This window comes from Lepisma saccharinum, chromosome 27 (genome assembly GCF_977018435.1).
Source record: "Lepisma saccharinum chromosome 27, izLepSacc3.1, whole genome shotgun sequence".
Lineage (NCBI taxonomy): Eukaryota > Metazoa > Arthropoda > Insecta > Zygentoma > Lepismatidae > Lepisma > Lepisma saccharinum.
This window is the reverse complement of record NC_139255.1, coordinates 35,790,984-35,815,501: the sequence shown is the minus strand read 5'-3', so window position 1 is coordinate 35,815,501 and position 24,518 is coordinate 35,790,984. Positions and strand designations below refer to the sequence as shown.

Below are 24,518 nucleotides of genomic sequence, written 5' to 3'. Positions count from 1 at the left end.
TTCCAGAAAAAATAATAATTTTCTCTGACATTTCCAGAAAAAAATGAATTCCCTGACTTCAGGATTTCAAGACTGGTACACACACTGTGTATGGCAATGAAGCTACATATTGTTGAATCTTTGTATCTAGATAGCACAAAGTCAACATTAATAATTACAATAATATGAGCATACTAACATAGGCAAATAAGGTAAAGGTAAAGTTCCCCTTCCAGTTTACACAATCCCATGAAGGTACATATGGGGGAGGGGATGGTAATGTGGGGTTATGGCACCACACCTTCTCGATCTTGGCCATTTTGTAGATAACCTGATCAGCACCATGCTCGAGCCACCTGTACTCTGAAGGTCTCCATTTATTTGAGGATGGGTGAACCCCAGATCTGCTTTGTGCAGAGATAAGGCCAGAAAAATTCTGACCATAGATCAGCCACTTCGGGAATCGAAGCTGGGTCTCAAACGTAGCAGTCAGATGCCCTACAGGGTAGACCATCGTGGCTCCACATAGCCCAATGGTTATCACTTTTGTCTTTGGTGTGAATGGTCTCAGGTTTGATTCCCGATACAAAATTTAAAAATTTCAGTGTTGACTCAGCATCATGAGGACAATTGGAGAGAGATATGAAAAAGTGGGCTATAGTCTCGAAAATAAGAAAACCGCAGCAATGGGACTCAATGCACTGACTACATGTCACCACCGAAAAAGCCGGTGGCAGGCTCTGGTCCTCAAAAGGCTGTTCTACGAAGTTTGGTTTTAGTTTAATAGAGATATGATCATTGATTGATTGATTGATTGATTTGCTTTATTTTACTTTGCTTTTTGTGCCACTTTGGCTAATTTGCAAAGATGGAGATGAGTGATTTCATGATGAAATTGATGAATGGACACTCGCAAAGGGCTGGGATTCAAACCCGGGGCCCCTGGCATCGTAGTGCGATGTGCTAACCACTCTGCCATGGGGGCCGGCTAGAGATATGATCAGTCTTCATAGGATTGATCTCAATGATCTAAAAAAAAAGGTAAAGTGCTCCCCTGTGCTTAGCACCATGCCATGAAGGCATATGATCTAGGCAACTAATCTACTTTTTTTTCTAATGTTAATTGAAACAATGAAGATGAATGATGGAATAGATGATGAGAAAAATGTACATCATACCTTACCCAGGATTGAAATCTAGGACTTCTGGTATAACACAATGTGCCATCAACAGAGGGATGGCATATTTTATGTAACAGTACTTAGAACATTGGTAATGATCACCATGGGAATTTTGATATCGATATATTGTACAACTCCAATTACATACAATCTTTGGATTGAATTTTGAACAATAGGTAAGCTTTCTACATAATTTAAAAAGAACTTTCACAAAACAAGATAAAGAGAACCATTGTAACATCACTATATGTATTAAGCCTGAAACAATTTCAACACAGCTGACTGAAATTTATCTGGTTGCAGAATAGGGAAGGAGAAAGAAGGGCAAGGAAAAACTTATTTAGTTTTAAATTTCCGATTGTTAAATGTGTTTAAAAAAATCATAATATGAATTTTTATAAGACGAATTTTCACAATATAAATAATTTATTTGTGTAATTAATTTCTATGACTAGTTCAATTTACATGAAATCTTGTTACAAAATTTATAAAAGTATAAAATACTGAAAAATTATGAAAACGGAAAGATTATTTTAAAAGATACATTTAAAATTCTGTAATATCAAACTTATGTAATTGATAAACACTATAAATTCAGCACAAAAAATATATCCCAAAATAGCTCATTCTCAAATACAAATATATATATATTATGCAACATAATTTGTCAGCATATCTGCATTGTGGTTATTGCTTCAACTATTCTTTCTCTGCAATTCTCATCCAAAATACCCATTTCCTGAAGATCACAATCTCTTAATGTAAAAAATGTCTCAAGATCCATCTGTAAAGAAAGTAATTTATTTTACTAAACAAACCATATGAAATAGCTAGAACAGAAAATATAATTAATTTACTTGAAAAGTACATAAAATATCTCACACAGAGAAAAGTTGTGAATATTGTGTGGTAGGCTTGGTATCTCATTGGTGCAGAAGTCCAAAAACCAAGGTTGGATCCCTGATTGAACTACTATTTTCACATAGCTTTCAGAAAGTTGTAATGCACCAAGGGCATGGCTATAGTATTTCACACAATTAAATAAGAAATAATCTTAATTGCACATTTTGTTGTTCATAATTAGTGATCTCAGTTTTTAGTTGTGAACAGTTTGATCATCATACTATATATATAATATTGTATGTAAAGAGTTCTGTGCTCCACATATTATTTTTGTGACCAATAAATTTTTAAGGTCCACTGCTTTCATTATTGTAGGTTATCTGGGATGGAGATGGTATCACGGCACTGCACTCAACTGGTACACATTTGGATTTGTACAGTTTAGTGTTGGTGAAAGACTTCTTCTATATGACATTCTCAGAATTTACTTCACCACACCATGAATATTGTAAAGGCCCTGTATGTTTAAAATAAATATATGTAGTTTACAGCATGTCTCAGTATTTTCCTACTTTGGGAATCGTCATGTGACAGGAAAACGGATGTTCAATTCTTCTGTATCGACTAACCTGTATGTAATCCACTAATGGATGCAAATTGGAAATAATTTTCTTTTCTAAAAGAAACAAAAAGGAAAGAAAGTATAGAATCTCAACTTTTAAAATTTGTAATATTCAATGAACATATTATCAAATAATTTTCATCAATGAAAATTAAATATGCCATAACTTTTGGATCAAGAGGGTTGAAAAGTAAAAATTCAGGTATAAAAACCCTGAAATTTTGACAATTTAGGAGTACTATTATTTTTATTTTAACTGTCTGGTATTTCCAGCAGTCTCACAGATCTTCCATGAGAGATACAGTCACCCTTGGACTCCCAGGAGAGGTTATAAATAGCTCAGACGATTCTAGCATTAGCATCATTTCCAACTAGAATCCTAGTCCAGTCCTGACTAAGCAATTCAGAACCAAGTATCCTGAGGAAGTATCTGAGTTTTACTCAGACTCCACTGGATGTAAGAGCAGGAGTGAGGAACTGTCCAGGAGGAATGTTACAATATTACATAACACGCTTTGCATAATGAAAAGATACAAGTGACAGACCTTGAGAACTACAAATACAGTATAAGATATCAACATGTTATATAAGTTTCTCAATTACTTTATTTTCTGCCTTATTATTTGAGCAGTTCGGGAGTAAACCTTGATAACCCACAAAAGAAAAAGCGAAAAATGCAAGTGAAAGTTCACCCACTGCATCGAGGCATATGGGATTACCCAGATGTTCCCATGCGTTTCTGACCTTACCAGCTATTGAAGGAACTTTATTCACTATTGTACAGCAACTGAATCCAGTGTTAACTCAATTTTGAACAGTTATCAAGTTTAACTCCTGAGCAGCTTATTTATTTTATTCATACTAGTACACATAATTTATTTAGATGATATGTTAGCCTTTATATCTTTTTACTTATCTATATAAAAATTCACTACTAAATTTAAATATAGGTATGCACAGACATGCATATAAAAATCATCAAAGCAAAATGTTCTTTTAAAATATAAAGATCTTACTTCTTGCTCACTGAAGATTGGAATTAATGTCTCCAACTGAAGTTTACAGAGTAATGCCACCAATGAGCTTTCTTGCCTAACTACCATGGAAGAAACTTTCTCTGAAGATGGAAGATTTCGAATTTGACTTGCAAATGATGTTTGTACTACAGTGTTGTCTTTGATTTCGCCTGAAGAACTCTTGGTGTGAACATGAATACAGGATACAGCTCTGCAATATAATACCAATGGTAAGATTTGTAAAAAGAAACATGGAGTTGTAGGTATTTTATAGCATGCATGAATATGCCTCAATTAGGGCCTAACCATTAACACTTTCAACAAATACCCATGACAACAACTCTTATATTTAACCCTGTAATGCATAGCGTTACCATATGGCTCAGGGGTGGTGTCGTCACCTTATAATCAAGAGGTCCCGGGTTTGATACCCTGTGGAGGCACATAGTGGTTCAGATCCAACTTTAAACTGTAGGTCCAGTCCTGATTAGCCTTAGTGCTGTGCATAAAGTAGACATCGGGGAGACCCGAAATGCACGAAAGTGTCCGAATGTTGAGCGCTACCATATGGTAATGCTATGCATTTGAGGGTTAATCCTGCGAATGCATGCATGTAAATCTCTATGTGTGTGTATTTTGCTCGTGCACGTCTGTGTGCATGAGAAAAAGAGAGAGAGAAGATATGTATAGAGATAAATTTTCTCCATTGCGTTTATCCAACATCAATTTTCCTAGAGTTTTGCTTTAAACATTCAAAGAATTTTTCTTCTCAATGATTACTATTTCAAGGAAGTTTTTTCTTATTATGTGTGATTTCTATCTTTTCATTCACTCTTCTTTCCATATCTTCTGAAGCAGTTAGGAAACTTTCTTATCTAGTCTTTTTTGTTGTTACTTGCTTGTAACAACCATAAATGAGAAAAAAAACATTTCACAATGCATTCAATATATACATATAAGATGAATTAACTCATAGAATTATTTTGGAATTGTAAATAGTTGTCATTTAATAACAAATCCATTTTTATGCAATACTGGTATAAATAGATGAAAATTTTTCGTGACCGGGAGAAATATTAGACCCCATGAAAATGTGGTGAGGCAATTTTGCAGACCTTTTAATATATCAAGACTTCAGAAAAGTATCAGCCAGTATTCGTGAATAAATTTCAACTGACAGATATATCAGCAGTGGTATCAGCTCAACCCTAGTCTCAATACTGAAATCTTGATATAAACTTTATCAATAATAACAAGCAATACTGTACTGATATGATATAAAATTAAGAATCTGAATAACTCATTCACTTCCTTTATTAATGTGTATGATTGTGTTACTGTAGGTTTTGTGCAACCACCACATTTAATATTAGCAGTTTTTTAATATTTTACAGAAATTCCCTGACTCTTACATGACATCCCTGATAGTAATATAGTTAGTTCGCTCACCTCTGATCTTTACTTGCACATTCCATTATAGATATCCTCCGTCTCCTGTCAGCTTCAATAGAACATTTCAAATGCCTTTCAGGTTCTTTGGTAACAATCTCTGGAAAATATTCATGGTTGGAAAGCAACTCATTACCCCAGGAACACTCACTGGAGGAGAAAGGTGTGTGAGCTGCAAATAAAGAGCAATCTATATTATGATTGTAATTGTAGGAAAATGTCTCTTGCGTCTGATTTCAGGAGCTCAATATATTGGCATACTTAAGGGACAGGTTGGTGACAGTGATAAAAAGGGAGTTTTAGTGGTGGAAATAAGGTCCTTGCAGATCCCATGACGTGGCAGGAACTTTTGAGTTAAAGGGGAGGGGCCAGGGGTGGCACCAGGGGGACGTGAAGCAAGTCGCTAGTATTTTTCAGTTTCATTAGCATATTATCATAGATGCGTACTAAAAATTGATTGATATTTGATTAAGGGACTAAAACATGCATGCATGTTACAGGTTTTCTTTATTTTCAACATAACACACCCTAAATTTCATTCCGCACCCCTTCAGCACCCCTAGATGATTAATCCTGGCACCACCCACTCTAAATACTGCCATGGGTGTCTCATAAGTAATATCGCAAACTGACACAGGTGAAAGTACACGATAATAGAAACAAAAGTGTCTCAGTAAACATGGGTCTGCAAACGAGCCGTTTTCGAGATAAATGCGAATGTGTGATTACAAGCTGCCACTGACTTCATTGTTTGTAAACGTCATCCTAGCTGGTAAAATGCTAATAATGTGTGTGAATGTGTGGTTACAAGCCGTCACTGATTGCATTTTGTAAACACCGAGTGCTTTACTCCTTGCGCGGTCCGAGGTTTGCTCTTTCTTTACAAAACAGAACATTTCCGAGAGGTGGCGTTGTAATCAAATAGGATGGATACAATTAGTACAGATAATTGTACATGCTTGTGACCAATTCCGAAATGAACTGGGGGTGTTCGAAAGCATTTTACCAACTTCGATGACGTTTACAAACAATGAAGTCAGTGGTAGCTTGTAATCACACATTCGCGATTATCTCGAAAACGGCTCGTTTGCAGACCCATGTTTACTGAGACTTTTTTGCTTCTATTATCGGGTACTTTCCTGCGCTATTACTTTTGAGACACCCTGTATACTGATGCCACTAACCTGGAAAATCTTGACTGGAAAGTTTTCTTCCTGGAGGCATCATTGTCTTTGCATAGCCATGACCCTTCCTCTTTGGTTTTGTGAGCAGCGGGGGAACGACAGGCTTCATCTTATCTGAAGGCAATTTCATTGTTAAATTTCCACAGCCCTAAGATGAAGAAGGTACAATCATTTCTTTTTCTTAAAGAAGTGGGAAACAGGAAATGTATTGCTATTTTTCTGCATTCCTAAATGAAAGGTATAAGAGAATTTTATTCATTTGAAATGCATCAAACTAGGTTCTTTTACCAAGACGAAAGTCTCATCATCATCTACAGGTTTTGAATGAAGTGGATCTTTAAAAAAAAAAGCAGCTGTCTCAGTGAGCAGTTGACTCAAGAGAGATCCAGGTTTGAGTCCTGACAGGGCATGGGTGTTCCCTTACAAATATCCCTTCATCAGTTTCACATATTCACAATTTCATTTATATCTTTGCAATTAGCCAAAAGGAGCAGAGAAGCGAAAGGAAAATAAGAAAATAAACATATTGAAAGAAAGCATCCATCCTGGTTAACCAACTGTGGATAGTGCACTTCAAACACGAATCAACTCAGATTAACATTCATTTTAGCAAAACAAATTTCCTGACTTTTCCAGGTTTTCCAGTAAATTTTAAAATAAACTTCCAGATCATCCTGCAGTTTTAACATGCTAATAACCAGTAAGTGTTAAACTGCACTTGCTATTCAAGAGAATAAAGTTTAATCAATATTGTTCATGAACAAAAAATATACTATGCACATTTTTATATAAAACTAGCTGATTATCTAGCGTTGCCCGGGTGTTTAATGAATTCTAACTATAGAATAAAATGTAACTAATTTTATTTACAGGTATTTAAAAGTATAAGTACAGTATACAAATTATGAAATAATATCTTTTACAAATTCACTATAATATAAATATAACAACAATTTATGAACAACATTTTTAGTTCCACCTCCAGGATTAAGACTAAGTAAATTGAACAGCACTCGGAGTGTCACTATTCATCTTAGCAACCCTGAAAACTATGGATTCCACACTAATATCGGTCATTTTACATGTCACCCCCTTATCACTCCCACCCCTATTGTGCCAGAGGTGTTTTGGTGTTGAACGGCATTGGAAGTGCCACTATTCATCTTAGCGTCCCCGAAAAGTATGGACTCCACACTAATATCGGTCGTTTTACATGTTAAATGTTGTAAATGGACTATACTTGACTAATCTTGTGATGTCACGAAAGCTGGTGTGAGGCCCGTACATAAGTATAAGTATATCGGAGGACCCCAGTCCTACCCCTACAGTATTTTCTTTGAGATTGCAAGTGATACGTGTTTCAAGTTTGGTTGAAATCGCTCCAGGCGTTCAAGAGTTATGCCGGAACAAACACACACACATACATCCATTTTTATATATTAGAAGAAGAAGAAGATATCTCACAGCAAGGAAGTGGTTCAAGAAAAAGCTGAAATGAACTTTTATTTCCAAATAAAAAAAACAACTTTATTTCCCTCGATTTTTCATGATCTTTCACTTAAAGGCAGGTTTCTCTGCGTTTTCTAGGATTTCCAGGCCAGTGGAACCCTGTATTACAAAAATGTTCTCTCTTCATACACGGTTAATTATACAGTTTAAAATAATGATGAAAATCACACATCTCTCATAAAAGAGAATTACCAAACAGTACAATAACCCTGTATTTAATTTTAAAAAAGCATGGATGTGATACAAGCCACGGTAGTTCAGAATACCAAGCGAAAAACCCAGGTTCAATCCCTGGCAGGAGAGAACCTGGATTTTTCCCATCTGTTCAAGTGGCTCCGGTGCCCACCCAGCGTCGTATAAAGTGGGTACCTGGTGGAGAAAAGGCAGCCAGGGACATGGTGCTGATCACATCACCCTCACCTTCGGCTGTGATCAAGAAAGTGTGGGGCCCTAACTCCACACCCCATATACACCTTCATGGCATGGTGCAAAGCACAGGGGAGCACCCTACTTTTTTTTATGGATGCAAAACATTAATCAATGCCTGATTGCAGTGGTGGTGCAGATTAATTGATATTGGTAGATACATGAATTATACATTTACATATACGAAAATAATAACAAAATGGTTTAATTGTGAAATGTGAAATTTACAAATGTTGGGTCACAAGGTTGATTTATTTTGCTAAAACCTGACTTTTCCAAGTTTTCCAGGTATTTGTAAATAAATTTCCTGAACACCCACTAAGACACAGTATATGTTTTGCACATAACCATGAAAGCCAAGGCCTAGTATGATGAAACACCATATTTTAAAGCATTTTCATATTTAATAAATATGTCCTGACATTTCTAGATTTTCCAGGATTACTGGGAACCCTGGAGCAATAAAAAAATATTGGTATTTAAACCAATATGCTTCAACTGGCCAAATAATACCAAAACCAAATAATGTGTCCTATCCCTAATTTTACTTGTAAATGTAAAGATATAAAGAACCAGTTTTGTAAAGTTCATGTCCAAATACACAATTTCCTTTTCTGAGGTAAAATTCACTACAGTTGCATGGTTAATGCATTAATTAAGGAGGTTAATGAACCATTCAGATGAACCATATTATAATGTAATATATTTATCTATACATTGTTCTATCTTACCTCACAAAACCAGCATGATTATGTATATCAATTACAATATCCTTGTACGAATCTCCTGCTCAGAAATGTTTAGCATGTGTGTGTGTGTGTAAATGTATCTGAGTTTCTTTTGTGTGTGTGTCTTCTTATTTTTATTTCATCTTTGTTCTTTTCTACGTACCTTTTTGCTTTGGTAACATGAGTTATATGTATGAACTGGGTTAGGGGTGAGAACAGGCACAGGCAGTACTTTTCCTTTTAATAAATAAAATTTGATTTTGAATTTGAACATACATAATTTTATATCAGACCAGTACAATGTAATGTCATAGTCCATTCATAACAAAAAAATTCTAAGCCAAGACCATTTATTGTGCTAATACGTAGTCTAAAAAAATTAGAAATAACAAGTAAACTTACCATTGATTCCATTGCCTTACTAATGGTAAAATTTTCACAACTGTTGAAAAATACACCTGAAGAATAAAATCTATTTACAGTTGGTGACTTTGGTATCTGCAATCTGTATGGAGATAAACTACTTCGGCCCAGTTTCAAATGTCTGAACCTATGAAGACAAAAATATTAATAAAATGAGAAGTCATGTACATGAAACCTGATAAAAACCTTTAAATATGTGCTGAAATCTAGTAATTTCTGGTGACCTTTTCCATTTTTCCTTCAGGAGAAACTGGTACAATCCTCTTTGTAAGTTTTCAGAGTATGTATCAATTTTACATCATAATCATCCAAAATATTTTACAGAAGACACATACCCCATTTTGGCTTTATATCTACAAACAAGGGGTTCACAATGCTGGTGATACATCAAGAAAAGTGATATTTTACAATTAATCCTTAGTTTTCAAAATCTATTTTATGTAGAGAAGTGATGAGATAAACCAAAATGAATGATAGTAACTGTTAAACTGTTAATCTATTAGCTGGTGCCAGTGGCGGAGTGGTTAGCACATAGCACTATGACGCCAGGGGTCCCAGGATCAAATTCCGGCCTGGGCATGGATATTCGTGAGTGTTGTTACCCTGCCCCCGTGTCAGGGCAACAGTGTTTTTTTTTCCTTATTTAAATATTTTATCAATATGTTAATTAATTAGGTAATTATGTGTATAAACATATATATGTGTTATTAGTGTAAATCAATTTATTATGTATTTTTAGGTTCGTATTATTCCATGTATAAATACCATGTAGCTCTCTGTTCTTTCTTCGTGTTTCGAACGTTCAAAAGATAGGCGGGCAGTTTAGCTGTTAGAGATTAAAAATTTTGAAAGAAGGGCCGTTGGCAACAGACACCAACAAAACGTATATAAACTCCCAGATGAGAGTGGGGGAGGTCGGCTGTTGGAACTTAGACTTGGAAGGGAGAGGCTGTTTTTGCTTCAGTCAGCTAGGACCGGAGGACAGGTCTCCCGAAACGGATGCTGTAAGAGATTGGATTGCCGGGCAAGCTAGTGCCTTGGTGTCCAGTTTACAGGTAAAAAGGTAGTTTGTACTGGATGTTATTTTGAAGTAATTACGGTGCACCGGGCAGCCTAGTGCCTTGTCACCGTGGAGGTTGAGAAATGTACGCGTCGGGCGACCTCGCGCCTGTTAAGACGTTTCTTGGAGTAATGCGAGTCTACCTTGTGACAAGCGTACTTCAGATGTAATTCATGAAATGTAAAGCATCCAGGTACAAACAATAAAGATTTCCAACATCAAAATTAGAGTTTTGGCCCGATAATTAGAGAAATGAATGTTCGGATACGACTTGTATATACTTCAAATTTTTAACGTTAATTAAACTATAGAAAATATCCAAAATTTCCGTTTTTAATTTCACAGATGCTGGACAAGGTAATTTATCCCCCTATAGCAATAAGGTTTCGCAAAGGTTATCCGTTGCCTCTTGTAGTTAATTATAAAATTATGTTGACTTGTAGCAACCCACGTGCATTGTCGTACAAAGAAAGATACCCCTAGATAAATCTGAGCCGAGTACGAAGTGCATCGAACCTCGGGTGCGGAGGTAAACTGTTGGGGGGGAGGGGGGGCAGGATGGTAACAGTGTCCATGCACCAATTTCATCATATCATCACTCCTCCTTATCTTCGTAAATTTGCCAAAAGTGGCACAAAAAGTGAAGTAAAATAAAACAAATCAATATTAATGTCAAACAAAATAAGCATATCAATGTAGTGGTAAATTTGCCCATGCTGTTGTTGCATTTTTTCTATTTTAAGCAGCTTTAGCTTGGAACATCCACATTCATGCTGGGGCTAGGATATGAAATTCTTGGTGGCAAGATCATGAATCCACCATTGAAAATACACAGCCACTGACGTGGCTGCCATTTTAAGCATAAAAGTTAATTCATATACTAGAGTCGTTCAGAAGACACAATGGGCTCTTATGGGCAATGCTTTTCTTATGGGAAATACGAGCGCGCTGTTGTGAAATTTCTGGATTTACAAATTTAGCTTAAGTAAAATCGGTACCTGCAGTTTTGCAGGAAATTTTGTAGAGAATACGATGGTGAACACAAAAAACTGGTAACTTGCTTACATAATTTTAGATAAATTAAAAATGCAAATTTTCTGTGAAAACACAATTTTTACATTATTTTCATTCCTAACGTTGAAACATGCCGTAAAATTGAAGCTTTCATTATGAAAAAAATTGACACTGTTTTTTAATTGTCATAGGTGACGGTGGTACTCAGAATTTATCAATACTTTAAAGCATATTTGCATTAAAAAATATTCAAATAAAGTATGTGGAGATTTTTTATATTCGTGCAGTAGAAAATGTTGTCGCTGGCCATTTTTTGTTCTGTAATTCCAAGTAAAAACTTCCAGCAACAAAGTTGTGGAGAAAATAATGAAATTATTTTTTATAACCACTCAAAGGTTCCCAGAAATATTACTTCCATGCATTTGGAGTTTCGTTTTAACCCGAACCGCGTGCGAAGTAAGGAGACGTTGTCTGGCCATCTTAAGCTGACTCACTGCAGCATTCCGGCTAATCACCACCAAGTTTTCGAGTTATTTTATTTCGATTCAGTAAAAATATGAACTTCATGCAGTTAGTTATAATAGAATTGAAATTACTTAAATTTAATAATTGACAATTATTTCCAATGCTGCTGTTGTGAGCAACATTAGTGCTGTCGCAAATACACGTTGTTTTTGTTTACATTACTGTCGACATTAATACTGAAATGAAGATCACCTTTCAGTTTCCAACGTACACATAAATTCATAGACACCATATTAACCTTTGAAAGGCTTTCCAACACGTGACAAAATATGGGGCTTCAAGATAGAAATATGACATGCCTTGCTTGAGTCATTCACGTCTTATCAGTTCACTTGGGCCATAACTCATTTGTTTGTTTGGGTTGCAACTTGAATCTAACCCATGTGCGAGGTTCCCCTTACTTGAGTGAGAGATCTGCTTTGGTCTGTTTAGACTTTTTCCCTCTCTTGAAAAAGTGTTTTCAGTTGTGTGAGCTCTCAGTGATTTTTACTTTTTTAAGTGATCTCTGAAGTGTCATATTCGTGCATTACACTCGCGTGTGTAGTGATCGCAATGGATCATAGTAAAAAGGGTAACTGTAACGTTCACAGTATAATATTAATATTAATAATTACATATAATTATCATTATATATACAAAATATGTAACACCTTCATTGTGAAGGAAGGTCATCATTTCCCGGTGACATGAGCTAGCGCTGTATTGGCAACACTGTGCGGTTTCTCCATAAGCGCCGTTGTGTCTTCTGAACGTGAAAACGACTCTAGGGTAGTGTAACTAAATTTCTAAACATTTCTTTACATACATTAATTAAGGAGGTGAATAAACTATACAGATTCTTCATGGCATCATTATATCGGTACTTAATGGTATAGGGGAAAATTTCCTAACAAAAAGACTGCAAGTGGACAAGATCTCAAAATGTTTGTACCAAGATTGGGAAAAGATTTCCCCACTATGAAGTGTCATATCTATCTTGGGAATGGCTGTTTTCATTGCAGAAATGTAAAAACGATCACTTCAAGGAGAAAAAGTGCAGAGAATAGAACATTTTCGCAATATCAGGGAATATGGAACATTTATTTTCACATTCTGTTGGGAAATGGTAAAAATTTTCCATCCCAAAATTCAGAATTAAAAAAAATTAATTCTGTTCCAACCAGAAAATTACGATCCTGCACACCCCCTACAAAACAAATGGCAAAGTGTTTAGCAAATTAATGTTACTCTCAAAATGATATATTTATGTTAGATTTCTGTATCTGAAAAAAAATGTGTTATACCACCATCACTACCAAATAATAACAGCCGGACCCTGTGGCCGAGTGGTTAGCACATCGTGCTGCAATGCCAAGAGTCCCGGGTTCAAATCCCGCTTGGGCTTGGTTGTTTGTGAATGTCCATTCATCAATTTCATCATTTCATCACTCATCTCCATCTTTGCAAATTAGCCAAGAGGCACAAAACGCAAAGTAAAATAAACTAAATCAATCAATCAAATAATAACAAAGTAATTCATTTTACCTGCTTGACATCTTGTACCACCATGCTTTGATTCCTTGATTACTGTCTTCATCATCATCAAGGGTTGAATCGCTTGCAGCTCGCGGTCGCTTCTTTCTCTGCAAAGGTGAAAAGGAAGACAGCTGCCCCATCACACACAATGATCGAGATGCAAGTGCACGGATAAGTTCTGCATCACTGTTCTCCACAAGCATTGCTATATCAAATGCTGTGCAGCCATCTGCAGTCTGAAGATTAGCATCTGCACCCACATCAAGCAGCAGATGGATAATTTTCTTTTGCCTAAAATGTATGTAAATATATCAGGCACAAAATAATTAAATTGATACTTTCTCTAGTGTATTTTTGCCCTCTTTATCTAGGCCTCCTCAATAAGGTAGTGGCAACATTGTCAATGAAGGAGTGCCAGGTTCATTTCCCACATTCAACTGTAGATCCAGTCCCAGTTAGTCTTTGTGCATAAACCAGACTCAAAAACAAATGAACTCCTCTTATCATCTTTTGTCCCAAAGTAAATTTTTGTTTTCTTTTATTTAAGCCCACTTTATGCACAGATAGCCTAACCAGGACTGGACCTACAGTTTAAAGTGGGATCCAAACTGAACAACTATGTGCTTCAACCAGATATTGAACCCAGGATGCTTTGGCTACAAGGCAACGCACAGTTGGAGTCTCTTCTTACACAAATATATAATAATTCTGTGGGTCTTTTGGGAAAAAATTACTTTAATAACTTATTTGACAACAACCACTTCTGGATGGTGACAGTGTGTCAGTGAAATTGAGAGTTGACAAAAGTGAGTTTTTTGCAAAAAAACAAAGGAATTATTATACCCTTGAGACAGAAGAGACCTAATATTCAACTAGCATAGAAACCATTTTGGAACCTATAGTGTGAGAGATGGGTGAAGTGAGCAAGGATAGTAAAAAAATAATCTACAAACCAAATAAATATCTGATATTCAGATTTCTCCTGCATGGAAAAAAAAATTGTATTCAGAAATAATTTATCTGATGGAAATATTCTCTCGGCCTATCGACCAGGTGAGATACGGCAAGGTTTCCAAGCTTTCGAGAGCTAACATCACTTCCAAATTCATGGTAGTGATGTGAGAATGGTAACCTTGCTACATCTCACTTAGTAGATAGCCTCAGAGAATTTTTTTTCCATTTGCCACCAGGAAAGCTTCAAGACTTATACTTCATAATGTAACTGGATTTGACTATCCTTAAAAGTGAGAAAAAATTCTAAATCGAGTTATATAAATGATGTTAACATAGGCCCATAGGAGGAGAGAATTAGCAAGAATCTTACATCATAAAATTTATGTGACTGCTTGAGAGAAACTAAAGGACTGATTGCTTTGCTTTATTTTACTTCGTCCTTTGTGCCACTACAAAGTGCAACAACATTGAGTGGTCAGTATCTGTCCAGCAGCTTTTTAGTTGAACACCCAATTGTCATCAACATGCTGGGCCAACAATGAAATTGTGGAGCTCCAAGCAGGAACTGTAAGAACCACAGGCCAGGAGCCCTCTAATACAAACTGGTTAAGAGAAATGAACCCTACCCTTGGTACGTGGCTAACATGAGAGCCGTCCAGCAACTGCTTCTTTCCTGCTTGTTAACATCAGCACCTGCACGCAAGAGCAGCATGGAGATTTCTAAATTACCATACACCGCTGCCATCATAAGGGGGGTAATGCCGATGTTTGATTCTGCATTCGAAAGATGGTCACAGCCTCTCAGCAGCATATGTGCAAGAACAATGTCATTATTCCTCACTGCCTGGAAGATATCACCCTTTGAAGTGAGAACACCTATGAAAAAAAAAAAAAATAGAATACCCATATAATATCACAAGTCTCATCCAGTTACATTCAGAGAGCATACAAAAGTAATCTTCTGGCACATTGGAGGCAACTAACTGGTCGCTAGTGATAATTATCTGATGAAGAAGTGTTTAGCAGGTTGTTGTAAAATTTACCAATATTTCTATGTATACAATTTATAACATAAAATTGAAAAAGAATCAATCTAGCTTTATGATTGTTTTGTGATTTATATATATTCACAAAGAAAATAAGTAGAAAACTGGCAACTATTGTGAACAGTGAAATATTCACTAATATTTCATATATGGTATGGCTCAATTATTTACCAACATTTTGATGAAGAAGATGCACTCGAGGCATTGACATAATGAGAATTGATTGATTGATTGATTTGGTGTTTTAAGTCAACTTTATGCACAGTAAGGCTAATTGGGACTGGATCTACAGTTTAAAGTGGGATCTGAACCACTATGTGCCTCCACCGGGTATCGAACCCGGGACCCCTTGATTACAAGGTGACGACGCTACCACTGCACCATCAGGGAGGCTGACACAATGAGAAATAAGAAATAAGAGTCATAAACGACTACTATGGCCCTCTCGATGGCACAGTGTCATGATGTCTTATTGTATTCAAGGGCAGCCAGGTTTGATTCCCAGTGGAGACACAATTGTTTGGAATTCACTTCAAACTGTAGATCCAGCCCAGATTAGCCTTAAAACAAACAAACAACAAAATTACTTCTGTGCTGCATTGCCAACTAAATTTTTTAAAACAAATGTATTTGTTTTTATATTTTCTTCTATAAAGTACAAATTCTGAGTACTTTACAAACTAATTTGAGAGACTCACAATCAATGAATTTAGCAGTGCCATGTAAATTCTATACTGTAATGATGATGTACTGCAAAGCTGATAAGAAAATTTTCAACCTCGTAAAAAATGAAAGAAAATAACAGAGATCCACAAAGCAAAGGATACAATACCTGTTTGTGGTTTCCGTTTGGTTCTTTTCTCCAAATACGCTTTCACTTCCAAGTTGCCAGTGGCGATGGCTACATCAAGCGCTGTCTCTTGGAGGGCATTGGTAGCATTAGCATCGGAGCCTCGCTCGAGCAGCAACTTTGCCGATAATTTGTCTCCTACTGACGCTGCCACCATCAAGGGAGTTACACCTGCGAAAAATATACAAGTAACATTTGCCTGTGGTGACATTAGTTTTCTTGCATGTATGCAATACTTGCATTGTAGAATTATTCCCCTTGTAGCTTATGCTCTTACAAGCACATGAACACAATTTTTGATTTAACGTTTCAGAACACACACTCCCTTCATTAGACATTTAGAATTTTGAGAATAAATTTGTGATGAACGAAGCGTGTGTTCGCCCGAAACGTTACGTCAAAAATTGTGTGTTTATATGCTTGTAAGAACTGCAAATTACAAGATGAATGACACCTTTAGTATTGGATATATGCAGTCAATAAGAAAAGTTGAGTACCACCTAGAGGCTGCACAATATGTTTTCATTTCAGAAGCATGATAGTTCACATGGATGATGTAATGTGCTAATGCTATGAAGGTAGAGGTCCCAGATTTGAACACTGGTTAAGTCATGGATATCATTGTGTCTGTCAATCATCCATTTCATCAGTTCTTGATTCATCCTCATTGTCACAATTAAAACAAAGAGGTAGAAAAGCAGGGTAAAATAACTGAAATAAAAGTAATTATTAGAAAGTACTGCCAATTTAGACTTCTATAGAATCCTCACAGAAGAAAAGAATGCCTTGTTTACCCATTATTAGAAAAACAATCCTGTTGATGGATATGGTTGTCCTCTTATACAAGTCCTACCAGTAAAATTCTTAAAAGTAATGTAGGGAGTTGCGTTGATTCTCGGAAGAAAACACAATCCCAAAAGCACACGCTGGTTCATTTAAGATATCTATATTCTACCTGTAAAGCACTACATTGAAGAATAACTGAAAAGCAATACTGATCACATCAGACGACGATTGTTCTTGGTAATGTCCAGCTGCATGTCACCGCGATTCGCGCCATGTTGCTTCTCTCTCGCTAACCGTTCTCTTGTCTTGGCGCACACGCAAACAGCTGATACTTGGACTACATACGCCATCTCTTGACAACAAAAATAATTTAACTCACATCATCAAACCCAAATAATGAAAACAAGAATAAATGAAACACATTCCTATACAAGTAATGACAAGCAAACAGCATGACAACATTCAAAGTAAAACCACCAACATTTTGATAGGCTCGCACCAACTTTATGGCATAACAACACCCAGTTCTGATTAGCTGTCTTGTCACAACTATGATGTTGCCTTATGCTGATTATTAGTAACAATACTTGCTTACAATACAAGATAAAAAAAAAATAAGAAAAAAATTGCAAACCTGAATGAAATGAAGTAACATTTGGATCAAATGCTCTGTTCAATAATAGCTGCACAACAGAGCTACTTCCATTGAGAGTAGCCAAATACAACGGAGACACAACTGATGGTAACGAGTGCTGAAATGAGTCTAAGTCAATGAGTCTTCGCACAATTTGCTGCTGACCACTTGCTGCAGCCATACACAACACACTCACACCTGCAAAATTTAAGAAAAAGGATTAACAAATAAATGAATTTAAAAAAGTGACTGATGAAGGGAGTGAATGTGTGCTACTGAAACGTAACAGCAAAAATTGTGTTTATGTGCTTGTAAGAACCATAAACTGCAATTAAAGAAATAAAGGGTTTTGGAAAACTATTTTCGAAATTCCCTGAATTTCATTATCTTTTCACTGAGGCTGATTTTTCCAATTTCCCCAAATCAGTGTGAACCATGCACAAAAATACAGAAAAAGAAAATCCAATTAAAAAATCAGTTTTAATGAAAAAACAATGTTGGATAAGAACAGAATGCAATACAAATACATGTGTGTGTGTGTGTGTAGGAAAGTTCACTTTGTGGTGTTTACCATTTCCTCCCCCTCTCCCTCCACACATATACGAGGGTCACTATTTATATTTTGAGCCTTGGCAACACTGATTGAAGTTAGGTGCGATTTGACGTTTGCACGGAATCGTCTGGCATTATTGACCATAACGTACTTCAAATGTTTTGTCAATAGCTTCATTTGTGTTGTTTATGTTGCCTTGGAGATTGCGCGACAACAATAAAATGGAATTAACTCGTGAACATTTTCGTGCGATGATTTTTTACGATTTTCGACGTGGATTATCAAGACAAGAGTGCATCGATCAACTTACTTCCACATTTGGCGATGAAGCCCCATCCTTTGCCACTGTGAAACGCTGGTATAACGAATTTAATCGTGGCCGCCATTCGCTCACCGACGAGATTCGCGAAGGTCGTCCAAAATCAGTTGTTGTTCAGGAAAACATTGATGCTGTGCAAAACCTAATACTGCAAGATCGTCATGTGACATACTGTGAGATTGAGGCAACCATAGGCATTAGTTCCACCAGCATATATAAAATATTACATGATCATTTAGCTGTGAGAAGGTATGTTCTCGTTGGATCTCGCGTCAATTGGTGCAAACAAATGCTCAATAAATACAATCGTGGTGCTTCAAAAGACGTATATAAGATTGTAAAAGGTGACGAATCATGGATATATGCATATGAGCCGGAACGTAAACAGCAGTCAACTGTATGGGTGTTTCAAGATGAACCCAATCCAACAAAAGTTGTTCGCGCTCGAAGCACATCGAAACAAATGGTCGCCTGTTTTTTCGGGAAAACTGGTCATATGGCAACTGTGCCTTTAGAGGAACGTAGAACGGTCAACTCTGAATGGTACACAACAATTTGTTTGCCAGAGGTCTTCGGTCATATACGGAAAACAAACAAACGCCGTCTGATCATTCTTCATCAAGACAAAGCCAGCTATCACACATCTCGTCTAACAACCGACTTTATGAACAGTCGAAAAATCGAATTGATGGGTCATCCGCCGTACAGTCCTGATTTGGCACCCAATGACTTCTTCTTGTTCCCGAATGTCAAGAATAAATTGCGTGGACAACGATTTTCGTCGGCGGAAGACGCCGTTGATGCGTTCAAAAACCATATTATGGAGGTGTCTCAAGAAGATTGGAAAAACTGCTTTGACAAATGGTTCAAACGAATGCAAAAGTGTATTGACCATAAAGGAGAATACTTCAAAAAACAATAAAGCAGTTTTCAATGCCAAATTCCTGTTTTTTCATTGTTAGGCTCAAAATATAAATAGTGACCCTCGTATACATTATATGGGGCAATCTTCAATAAAAAGCACTTCAAAATGAATAAAAATAAGGTAATATTTCATTATAAAAAATACTTTCAACTTCAAATGTAACTAACTCACATCACATGAATTTATACCTACATTTATCCTTGCCTGATATATTAGCACCTAAAAATCTTAACACTTTATTTGGCACTGCACAAAAAATTCTATTACACCACGAGGACGTAAAGACCAAGAAAGTTTGGAAACCCACCACATCCTATGTACAAGATGACAGTATGCAACACTGACAAACTTTTAAGGCATGAGGAGGACATCAAGAACAACAACTTTTCTTAGTAACATTTTGCTTAACATATTCCCGCTTGTAAATGAACCACGGTCGTTTTAAGGCATCTGCTTGTATTTGCCCGTAAACAACTAAGGTTGTTTTTTTCTGTTTTTTTTTTGTCATTTTCTCCCCCCTTGTTGATTGGAGAACGAAAAGGGATGCACCATGTGACTTTGGGGGACGTCCGATGCTACTCCGATCGACGTAGTCGAGAGCATGTCCGGGGTACAAAATTACCGAAGGCTCTAGGGGGTCCAACACATTCGGATGCTTGGAGAACCAATGGGGGGTCATCAGTAGAAGACACCAGCAGGAATACTCAAAGAGGTCGTGTTCCTATCCACGAGGCTGAAAAAGTTGACAAAAAATCGCTATTTGCAGCCTCCAAGGTGCCATTTTGAAAAAAAAAATCAAAAATTTAAGATGGTGGCCACATTTTTATTAAGTTTAGATTCAGAATTAAATGCCTTTCCCAGAGCTTGGCGTGAATGTGTTAAGGCTTTGTTTTGATGCTAGAAATCTTGGAAATAGTATTTTCTAACACATAGAAAGTTTATGCAGCAAAGATTCACAGTTGCAACTAACATTTTCTTGTTGGATAATGACAACATTTTTAGTAGGCTATGAACAGACTGTGTGATCAATCAAAGGAAGGTGCAGACTTCTGGAGTGTGATGCACTGGCATGTTCTCTGCTGGTATGATACTGTTTCTAGCTTTTAGTTATCAGAAAGAAAAATAAATGACAGTGGCAACCATGAATTTGTGTCCCATGGCTGCATACCATCATTTTTGTGGCTTCAAAAGGATACCTCAATGAGTAAAAACATTACTAAGGAAAGTTGTTCTTGATGTCCTCTGCATTGTATGGTGATGCAATGAAGATTTCATCTAATACCTAGTTTATTGCAATGGTTAACATCAGCTTCATGAGCAACGAGTGTTGTCACAATTGCAGCATGGCCATTTCTTGCTGCTTGCATCAGGGGTGTCCATCCCAGTTTATTTTCCTTGTCGACTGAAGCTCTCCTCTCCAAAAGAAGACCAACCACATCTTCATTTCCATGTGCAGCTGCAACTTGGAGTGGGGTGATGCCATCATCATTTTCAGAATCAACACCAACACCTTGACAGAATGAAAGTTGGAATTGTAGCTTTCCTGGCGACGTGATTCGAATAAATAAGTGTTCTCGGGTTACCAGCTAGGTTAAGTCTATGTTGGCTTCCAACGTTTCGAGCTCATACAATGCTCTCATCTTCGGGGAATATAGAAATGAAGACCAGTGTAGGGTTAAATATATGACAGGTATGGTGCGGAGTTTGGATTCTTACTTCTTATTGGCTCGTTCTGGATCCTGTTGTTCTAATTGGCTGCAGCTTTGTTTCTACAGAGGAGCGAACCTCTGGAAAATTAAGTAGAATTGTAGCAAGACATGGAGTAAAGATTCGCTCCTCCGTAAAAAGCTGCAGCCAATAAGAACAACAGGATCCAGAACGAGCCAATAAGAAGACAGAATCCAAACTCCGCACCATAACTGTCATATATTTAACCCTACACCGGTCTCCATTTCTATATTCCCTGAAGATGAGAGCAATGTATGCACTCGAAACGCTGGAAGCCAACATAGACTTACCCTGGCTGGTAACCCAAGAACACTTGTTCGAAAATGAAAGTTACATTCTGTAATGCCTATTTTGGTTTGAGGGTAAAGATTAGCCTACTGTCTAAGTACTTTACAATTAAACAGTGGGGAAAAAACCTCATCACAGATAATTATTCAGGTTTAACTGGCAACTTGGGTAGTATATCATCCTGGCTGACCAGTCGAATATTTGCTTTTTGAAAAGACAAGAGTTCAATGCACGAAGAGGGGGGGATGGGGTGCCAGTGGTCCAGTTAAAAACATTTTCATCCCCCAGCTTGCATAATTTGCATAAGCACTCTCCCGCATATCTTGAGACTCGACCAAGCACCCCCGCCCCCAGTTAGGGATTTCCATGTTGAGCACTGCAAGTTTTTTTTTTTTCCTTTAAATGTGGTTTCCAGTTCCATCCAACTGTTTCACAACTTGGAAAGATGAAAGTGTCTTCATTTTTATCAATACTAAAATTTGAACACTGTTTTAAATAAAACAAATCACATTTTTCATAGTGCAGCAATTTGGAAAACATTAAAATATATGTATGATATTTTTATTTTTTCCATTAGATTTTAAAAAGTAATGTTGAGTGTATTAACTTTTATTTTAATTTGTTTTTTAAAATATTAAATGAGTTTAAATTTGCTTCCAAAAGAGATTAAAAAAATCTGTGCATGTTTTTATAGCAAATATTGATATGCATGGAAAAAATTCCAAAGCTGTTCTTTTTTCAACTTTTAATTACTCATAAGAAATAGTAGTATTTAACTATAAAAATGCAATTCTTGAAATTCTATTAAAATATATACATATGAGAATATACAGGGTGATGCATATAGAATCTACCAATTTGAATTGGCAATCCTGCCAGAATGCACGTGCGCATCTGTGGCATACCTACATCCATGGATAGTTAGGAGTCAGGCAATTAGTATATCATGAAGCATTGGACGGTGCAGACACCGATTGCGGAGATGGAAGCCTTCATCCAAAGAGACACCAGACACTGCGGCAGAACAATGAAGACTGCCATGCATCGGTAACGGTTCCGATTGTTTTATGATTTCTCCTAGCACAAATACTAATTATCGTAGAATATTGGAAATCATTGTCACACGAAATTTGAACCTTCTTTAAAGTAATGAGTAGACTCGAAAAATGTTATTTATGTTGAAAAAAACAACTTGAAAATTACCTTACGCACTTCTCATGGACAAGATATTCTCCGTCGAACAAGCGACAGTAAATATCGTAGAAGTGTGGGAATGAATGTAGATGTAAATCGGAACCTTAGAAGAATGCATTTAGGGACTTAATTTGGAACAACTTGAGATGACTGGACCCCTCTCCGATTTTCTTCATATTTGGCATACTCACTAATTGAGGCCTCCTAATCACGAATCTGAAGTTCAAATTTGTTGGAAACATCTAGAAATTGCAAAATAAGCGAAAACAAGGTGTTAGTTTTCGGAATGGAAACTGTCGATTTTCGCGAAATTTTTTGTTTCACAACCAAATATATTTATTCCTGTTCATACCACGACACCAAATTTTAACTATGTTTGCCTAACCTAACCACGTGCCAATGGTTCGCAATTTCTAGACGTGACCGACAATTTTTAACTTCAGATTCGTGATTAGTGAGTATGTCAAATATGAAGAAAATCGGAGAGGGGTCCAGTCATCTCAAGTCATACCCTTTATTTTAATGCTAAGGGAACCAAACCTAACCTGCCTAACCTAACCACGAAACCATATATTGAACAAAACCTTAACTGCTAAAACTCCGCAGTATGTGTTAACAGACGTACATTGAAATCGAACCATGTAAAAATTGCATTAGTAGCATGATGAAATTGCAATAAAACAAAAGGAACTTGGGCCCATGCTTCTGTGCCAGATCCACACAGCATTCTGAGGTGGGTTAGACAGTGGAGAGCCACATATAATGTAGTGAACTGCCAGTCACCATGAAATACGTGCTATTTCACAGGATATGTTGAGATGCATGCCATGAAAGCATTCCCGCATTTTCTTGTACAGTACATTTAGAGGATATTATTTTCAAGGTGCACTGATGTCTGTATTGTCCATATTATACACTGTATTAAATGCCTATGTGTATATTTTTATTTCAAGACCATATAAAGTTACTACAAGCACTCACCATCTTTCCGTTGTCATTTGAAGATGGTAGATACAATATGCACCACCCTGTATATGGAAAAAGATATCAATTTTACACTAAAACCACTTAAACTACATGTAACGATAATAACTGTAAACATGTAGTCTAGGCTAAATGAATAGAACAAAAAATTATTAAAAACAAAAAAAATATTTAATATTATATAATTAAATAAATTTGAGAGTCCAATTCTTGATATACATTACAATAGCCTATTGTATATAATGACATCATGGTGTATCAGTTATTTGTCTACCAAAGCCCTATCTCATGGAGTTAAAGATTTGGAGATTCAAGCCCTACCCCATCATGACAATAGGCTATTGTAATGAATATCAAGAATTGGACTCTCAGATTTAAAACAAGTGCCTTCATTTAATTCTTTCAATAATAGTAGTAACAAGAGTACCGTAATTTTAAGTAGGTTCTCATGTAAATCAATTATTGTATATGTTAGTAAATTGTTTTATTTTTCGCTCAATGCTTTTTCTACATTTAATAACCACTTGTTAGCAAATTACCGCTTTCCAGCAAGTGTTCTGCTATCTCGACGTCTCCTTTTTGACATGCACATAACAAGTGTTTGATATTATCCATACATTTAGCTTAAAGATAAACGGGCAATGTGCTTAAAAAAAACGAAATGATAAAACGCAATAACAATATCTACGTAACGAATTTAAAAATTAAAGACCATTGTGCATAACGTTCCATGCATGCCGTATTTGTTTTTCGCAAAAAAAACAAAAGAAAATCAAATAGGCC

General features: G+C 36.4%; 1 protein-coding gene across 1 annotated transcript; it reads right to left on the bottom strand.

The window, feature by feature from the left end:
• Positions 1 to 1,382: 1,382 nt before the first annotated feature.
• On the bottom strand, positions 1,383 to 24,479 carry LOC145980018 (ankyrin repeat and SAM domain-containing protein 6-like). The gene is made up of 11 exons (XM_083112988.1): positions 24,275 to 24,479; positions 20,824 to 21,051; positions 17,745 to 17,942; positions 16,307 to 16,495; positions 15,055 to 15,304; positions 13,484 to 13,765; positions 9,340 to 9,487; positions 6,275 to 6,422; positions 5,091 to 5,262; positions 3,642 to 3,852; positions 1,383 to 1,944 (listed from the first exon to the last, which is right to left on the bottom strand). Exons 1-11 carry the CDS (start codon positions 24,348 to 24,350, stop codon positions 1,828 to 1,830), a joined length of 2,019 nt encoding a protein of 672 aa, XP_082969114.1. The 5' UTR covers positions 24,351 to 24,479; the 3' UTR covers positions 1,383 to 1,827.
• Positions 24,480 to 24,518: the final 39 nt, after the last annotated feature.